The following is a 7663-nucleotide window of genomic DNA, read 5'->3' as shown; positions in this document are numbered from 1 at the left end:
AAAGAGTGTAAATTTAAGATTATTTTCTTTATATGTCCTTCAACTTGCTGCTATAAAACCAAAAAAAAAAATATTTTTGGTGTTATTGTATAAAAATAAGCTTCCTGGAAGCTAGTATCCATTGTATTTAGATAAAATCAAAGAAGTTCAACTTTAATTTGTAATTTTTATTCATTCTTTATTGTTGAGTACTTAAAAATCATGTTTGTTTCTGGTGATTTGGTGTGGACAAAGACCCGACAGTGGTATGAAGTGATTAAATAGGTTTATTTGAATTGCAAACATTTACATTTCCTTTAGCAGTCACCCCCCCTCCTCCACATCCCCGACAGGAGCATCACAGTTCAGTTATTCACAAATATCCTTAAATTTCTCTGATGCTTCTCCAAACTGACTTGGTCTAAAAATAAAAATAAGCTCTGTTTTCTGCTCAAACATCAGAAATAGGCTTCTTTGTACAGGATTCTTGTATGACAAGAAGTTTCGCTTCAGTGATTCTCAACACAGAAGAATTGACACATTAATCTAAAGGACTGGTGCTAAAATCGACTAAAATTTGGCAAGGTGAAACTCTGTCCATGACCCATCTGACCAGAACCGACTTCCTGTGTGACGGCGGCGTGTCAGCAGGTGAGCCGCCGTCACCGACGAGGCTGTGAAGCTGATGTCAGGCTGTGGTTCAAATAAATCCCTGAACAATACGTGTGCAAAATGGTTTGATCACTTGTTCTACACAAAATAAAAACATACAAAAAAAGCGACGGTGTTTCGTCCTCACATTTCTTCTGCGTGAGGAGTTCTCGCTCATGATCACAGTAAACAGGGTGAGTGTTAGTGATGCATTAAAAGGTACTATGTTGTTTCATTGTGACACAAAAAATAAATTCAAAACTTAATGACACAATAATATGTAAAGTTTTCCAAACCTTAAACTTCCCTTTATAGATTCTTCATTATGGTAACAAATAAATACAATCCAAGCCATCATTTACAATATATTAAAAGTTACTGCATTTTTCTTGCCATATGTATATTCATATATATATATATTTGAGTATTTACTGTAGGCATAAAAACCCCTCATTTGGTAACAATTAAAAAAAAAGATAAGAAAATTAACAAACGGACGGTAAGAAGCTTAGTTTAAGAGGACGAAGGTGTGTAAACACGTCAGATTGGACAAGCTAAGAGAAGCTAAAGCTAATAATGTGGCATTAAACACCCCGCATGCGGCCAGTGAGTCACCTTAAACTCTTCCTCCTCCTTCACCTGTGCTTTAGCTCTGCAAACAGCTTTTTTCTCTTTTAGTCTCCTAAAGCTTTTGACACCATCGTCTCCATCAGGAGCTAACGGAGCTAGCATGTTGGCTCTATCACATTAGCTTGTTGCTAAGGATTTGAGGTCACTAAACAAAAGCTGGAGCTTTTTTGTTTGCATCAAACTGAATTTGTAACTTTTTCTTAAAAACAAAATGGTTATGAATCCTTTTTAATGTCAATTTTTGTTTGTAGGTTAAAACAGCAAATGGAGCTAGCATCACATTAGCTTGTTGCTATAAACAAAAGCGTTCTTGTTTGCATCAGACTAAATTTGTAGTATTTTCTAGAAATAAAAAAGGTTATGAATTTTTTTCAATGTAAATGTTTCTACTTGTAGGTTAACAGGTGGGGGGGGGGGCTCTCCTCTCCTGCAGAGTAAAGAAGAGAATTCCTCACATCTTCGCGATAAGAGCTCACATCAGTCTAACCTCAGGCCGGAGAATTTCCTGCCGCTGTCTCAGATTCTGACTCCAGACATAATCTGATGGCTGTGTCTCCATCTCCTTTTCAAAGATCCTTTCTGCAAGCCGCGGAATTAGATATGTACAATGGCGAGGGGCGGGACTCGCTCCTCAATGCACATTATTGTAACCAGGCCGACTGGGCTGGAATCCATCATTAAAAGTCACTTTCTGTCTGTGTGGGCGTTTGTGTGTCCAGAAATTCAAAACCAACCATCAGAGAAGAGAAACTTTGCTCACAGATAAGGCAGCGGAGATGCAAAAAAAAAACGGCTTTTCTTTAAACAAAAAAAAAAAAAACGGGGAATTTGTTTTTTTTTTAAAAGGAAAATTAAATAAAAGAGACATAAAAATCCAGTGTCTACTTAAAAAATCACCTGAATTGCAGCATTTTCCTTCTAAAACAATCATCAGCAGCCTGCAGTTTCAGCATTACACACAGAAAAAAAGGCCAGAATAAAAGTCACTGAAGTTCATGATTTAAGTGCTAAAAGCTCAAATGAAAAACACACATGGGGAGGTGGGTGGGTGGCTGAGGCTCAAAGCTCCTGCTCCAGAGGCTCATTCTCCGTCTTCACTGAACAGCAACATGTTTTTGGCTCTTTGACTAGCAGCTATGTTTACATGCACAGCAAGGCTAAGTCTTCAAAAATACTGCATTCATCGTGTAAACCAGGTTTTTGCTGCTAACACTGTGACTAGAATGGAAGGTGGTCTCATAAGTTCTCATCGTAGTAAACTATTTGGATTTTATTGTTCCTGTGGAGTAATTTTGTTTTTATTTTTCTGCTGGTGTTGCATCTGTTCCCCAATCAGGTGGATTTACTGTCTGATTTCAGACCACGGAATCGGTTGTTGTGAGGTTAAAAATGATTCCTCCAAGCTGAAAACGGAATAAATAAATAAATAAATAAATACAAAGACGGGGAGATGCGTGTACGCGGCTTGGCCTGGAGCTGAGCTGATGCATGCATGTAAACACATCTGCTGACGGAAGTCTCAAGAGTTTTTTGGCGGTCAGTGCAAAAGTCTGAAGGAATGTAATGATTTGTGGTAGTTGGTGCAGACTGACAGCTGAAGGAAGAGCCAGGTCGGCGTTCACGACTGGACAAAGCAGGCAGGCAGGCAGGTGGCGGGCAGGCGAGAAGAAGGAAGGGCAGGTTCATTGTCAGCATTTCAGTAGTATGGCATCAGGAGTCAGAGGGATCGGAGAGGGCTGATGCGCCCCGCCTCCTCCCTAAAAGGTTCGGTGAATCCTCACAGACCAAGACGAGGACAGCGGTCGCCGTCGGAGGGGCGGCGGCCTGGTCCTGTAGAGGAGGGGCAAGACGCGCCCTCGTTCCAGTTCAGAGGCGCCTCCGCGAGGAAAAGAGCGGTCGCAACAACAGGCAGTAGAGCTCGTTGTGAGAGAAGTCAGGCCAGGTTTCCTTCATCCTATTGTCTTCATTTTTTTATTTTTCCTCATTTGTCAGCTGGAGAAAAGAGAGAAAAGCACGTCATTAGAGCGTTGCATCACTGCAGGACTTTCTCATGTAATTATTCTTGAGGTGGAAAGCTCCAGTGCCATCTGCTCGGATCCTCCTGCACACCAGGACGAGCCTGTGGCCTATAATCCTTCTGCACACAGCAGCGTTTATTTACAGCAGAACATTTCATTCCACAACACAGCTGGATGGAGCTTCAGATTCAAATAAGATGTTAATGATGCTGCACTTTTGCCTCTTAAATTTCAAATGAACCATCACACACACATGCATCATCTGTAAACACGAGCTCAGAGCTGCTTAATTAATGATTGCAGCTGTAATTACTATATGTACTGATTTGTAATCATCTCAAGTATGAAGAGTATAAAAACGTCACCATTTGTTTAATTAATGGAGCTACAAAAATATGTTTTTCTATACAAAAATTTTACATAATTAGAAAGGCAGACTGTTGTTGCATGACTTGGTGGACTTTATTTGAGCTGCATCTGTCCTCCTGTAGAAGACATGAATATCTACCAACCGATGTATTCCACTGAATCAACTCCTTTTGGTGTCCACAGAGGACATTTGAGGATTTTAATGACACCAAATGAGATTTAAAAACTCTAGGAATTATAGTTTTTGGTGGATTTAAAAGCATTATTTGAGCCAAAAACCAGAGAAATTAACATTGCAGTGAAATAAAGGATTTTCATTGAGACATTTTTTTCTAAATATAAATAGAGTAGATGACTGTTGTGACGACCACAAGGAGCACAGTTTTAGGGGAACCAGAAACGAGCCACAGTACATGAAAAGGACGGAACAAAAGTAAGTTCAGGAACAAAGTTTATTGCGGTAAATAAAGAAGAGCAGTCCTGGAAGGGGGAAAAAATTAAAAGGTGTCCAAGAAAGAACAAAAGTAAGGAGTTGGCCACCTCCTGAGATTGAATTTCTACTGGAAAAACTGACTAACCAAAGGAATATTAAAACTTATATATATAAATATTTAAAAATGAAACCACAGACTCGGTGTCAGGAGTCAGCGCAATGTCTCCATAGGACTGAATGCACTTCCTCTCCCAGAAACCCTAGTGCACAGTTTCTGGATGCTGCTCAGCTGTCTCTCATTTGCTAATCACCCACAGGACACTTGAGAAGTCTTGTTTGTGTCACTCAGCCTGCATACTGAGCATTTCATCCTGACCTGATCCTGCTTCATCTTTGATTCTGCTTGTTTGCCGCCTGGCCCGACCCTTGCCTGGATCCTGACCACTCTGGTTGCTCTCTGATGCTCGTTGCTGATTTTTGCCCACCTGACCCTGATTTACATTTATGGACTTTTTGCTGTGTTAAAATGGCGTATACTTGTATAGCGCTTTCTACCCTCCTTCGAGGGCCCAAAGCGCTTCACAGTCACAGACCCATTCACACACACATTCACACACTGGTGGTGGCTCCGCTGCCGAACACTGGCGCCAACCTCCCACCAGAGGCAATTCGGGGTTCAGTGTCTTGCCCAAGGACACTTCGACACATGGGCGGGCAAGGTGGAGTCGAACCCGCTCACTTCTGATCAGGAGTCAACCGCCCTACCACTGCACCACGGCCGCTGCACTTGGAACCAGCCGTCTGCCTGTTCTGTGACACTAGGGTACCAAAGTCCTGCCCTAATCCTGGGTGGTGGACCAAAAGGACCGCCTCAAATCTGCTGTTGAACTGTTTTAAAGACTCACTTCAGTGAAAACCTTATTTTTCTGTAACATTTTTCTGATTGACAAATTTTAAGAAAATTAAGATTAAAAATGCATTTGGGGGATTTTTTTGTTCAAGTTGTTGTGAATCAGGAGAGGACGAAAAAAAAATGTATTAAAAAAAGCTTGCCCACAACTCAGGTGAATTTCTAGTGAACTCCTGCTGCTCTTCAGAAACTGTCCTAGAAAACGACAAAAGTTCGGCTAAAAATGGTATTTTAATTAACAGACAACAGTGAATGCTTTTACAATGGGTTAAAAAGGTGAATGAAGTGAGTCTTTAAAACCTTAAAAAAAAAACAACTTAACATCCAAACCTGCTTACCAGTGGCACATCTCACCAATCAACCCTCTTCTTCAGTAGCTTTTATTGGAGGTTGGCAAACAACTGAAAAAGTGCATTACTGCCACCTACTGGAATGGAGTGTGGACCGGGTTGGTTATTTTCCTGTATCTGTTGTCCCAATCAATGAAAGCATGCACCAACCTAAATTATACCAATTATCCTTATACTTCTGAGAAATGTCATCAAATATTCACAACTTTTATCTGGTAACATTGTATCAAACTCCAGTTGTATTTAAAATCTTTAAAGATGTCCTTAAGTAAGCTATACCAGCTACATTCCCCAATCAACCCTCTGTCACTGAGCACACTCTCAGTCTGAGCCTGGCACAGACGATCTGATGAGCAGCACCTGGTCCGGCGGACTGAAGAAAAGGGGCGGAGCTCACAGGCTGAGGCCCATCACAATTTGCTCTTTTCCACTTCCACCGATGTGTCTTTGAACGCACCGCTGAACAAACGTCTGCACAACCGTCATCTTTGCCCCACAGTCAGACACACTGACCCTCACACCCAGAGACTCCTCCCAACAGATGTAATTAGTTTAAACAAAGGATTAGTGAATTTCTGTATACAGTATGTATGCAGATCAAATCCCTCCTGGGATGAATCCTTTTTCCTCACTAATTAGTCTCAATTATTGATGTAAATGCTGCAAATTGTGTGCGCGCCAAACTCAGACTTAACAGGCTAAATTGTTGGTGTGGTATAGACATAATTAGAGCTGCAGATGCTTTGATTTTTGCTAGAGAAAAGGCCTCCAAACAGCTCCACTGTTGCTGTTCTGGGGACTCTCCAGCAAAAAGGAGGGGGGGGCTGACTTGGCAACCAAACAAAGTGGAAGCAACGAGCAGCGCTCGAGCGGAGGAGAATCCCTACCGAACGGACACCTCTGCAGATGTGACGGTCCTGCTCGTCGATGTCGGTGGGAAACATCCACGTAACATGTTTTATAATAAACCTCAGACTTCGTCTTCTCACTTTCATGTGTGCACAGATACAGTTTGTGTGTGGTCTGTGGTTTCTGCCATACCGTGAACCCGCTCTGAACCGCTGACGGAGGACTTTGCTGAATGATAATATGCAGGAAAAGTATACGCCTGCAGCTGTATAAACACTTCCAGCAGATTGGACAGTTTTTCCTGGTTGTGTGTATTTCCCCATCAATGCTAGGTTGTGGTTATTGAATAAATGAGCGTAAAGCTCCAGTGTCAGATCTCCTGCTGATGTTTTAACAGCTCCCGGCTTGGGGATGTCCTCGCCTTTCCGTGCTGTCGAGAGGTGGAGGAGGAGGAGGGTGGGGTGCGTGTGAACGAGGCCAGAGGAGGCCACGGAGGAAGTTAATTGGACCTCAGCGCATCCACGCTCCATCTGGGAGATTAATGCCTGGTGATGTACAGTTACATCACAGAAAAACTTCAACTTTTATGTCAATCAATTCAAAAAGCAACTTGCTGCCCGGCTCAGTGGACGACTGCTAGGGTGTATTCAGACAGGAGTCACATGCACCTATACAGGAGGTTGACTCATATGGATGCTGTGGGTTTTGGGTTGTCCGCGCCCATGAACAACTTAAAGGGGGGCGTCTTTCAGTTCCCATGCAGCCACCTCAAGAAAAACAATTGTAAATGGAACGTACCATTGTTGTGGGAAGTGTTTTGTGAAGTTTTTGAAAAAATAAGCTACACACACTTATCACGTATGGGTGATGCTGTTGTTCGGTGCCCTTACGATTTTACCATGGCAACGAGTATTTTCAAAATAAAAGATTTCCGTCTTCCCTCCAGATCACTTATAATATTGTTTTTAATGGTCCAATGTCATCTTGCACTCATTTCTAACTTGTATTATTTCGATAAAATACATTTTTATCGAGAGTAAAATATTGAAAGTTATTTAAGGTTTAAGTTGATTTATTCTGGAATAATATTGCTGCCTGTTTTTATGTATAGTTATGTTAAAAAGTAAGTTTAAAATTTTAGTTTTTAGTGCGTTCAATAAATGTTTATTCTGTTCGGTCCGCCACCTAAGGTGGGTTTTGGTCCCCTGTGTGATGGAGTTTGACACCCCTGGTGTAGATGATTCTCTTTTGAATATACTGTAGAATACTGGTCCAGACTGAGTATTTCAAGGCTCAGGAAACTTGCAGATGTTTTGAGTTTAGATATGATGTATTCACATTTTCTGACACTGAATTTTCTGTTTCACTACTTGTTAGCTCATATCATCAAAATTAAAAAATATATTTAATGCTTCAAATATATTAAACCATTTACATAAAATACAATTTTGGATTTTTATAATTACAGCCCAAT

The 7663-nt window shown here is 41.3% G+C and overlaps 1 protein-coding gene across 2 annotated transcripts in view; it reads right to left on the bottom strand.

Annotated features, from left to right (window-relative positions):
- Window positions 1-248: 248 nt before the first annotated feature.
- spns2 (spinster homolog 2 (Drosophila)) overlaps window positions 249-7663 on the bottom strand; it is a 77319-nt gene continuing 69904 nt past the window's right edge. For both annotated transcript variants that reach the window (XM_024265687.2, XM_024265688.2), the window contains one exon: window positions 249-3252. In XM_024265687.2, the coding sequence (XP_024121455.1) occupies window positions 3249-3252 (4 nt within the window). In that variant the 3' untranslated portion in view covers window positions 249-3248. The remainder of the gene's footprint in view (window positions 3253-7663) is intronic.

This window comes from Oryzias melastigma, linkage group LG14 (assembly GCF_002922805.2).
Source record: "Oryzias melastigma strain HK-1 linkage group LG14, ASM292280v2, whole genome shotgun sequence".
Taxonomy (NCBI): domain Eukaryota; kingdom Metazoa; phylum Chordata; class Actinopteri; order Beloniformes; family Adrianichthyidae; genus Oryzias; species Oryzias melastigma.
Note: the sequence above shows the minus strand (reverse complement) of the source record. Positions and strands in the feature narration are given on the sequence as shown.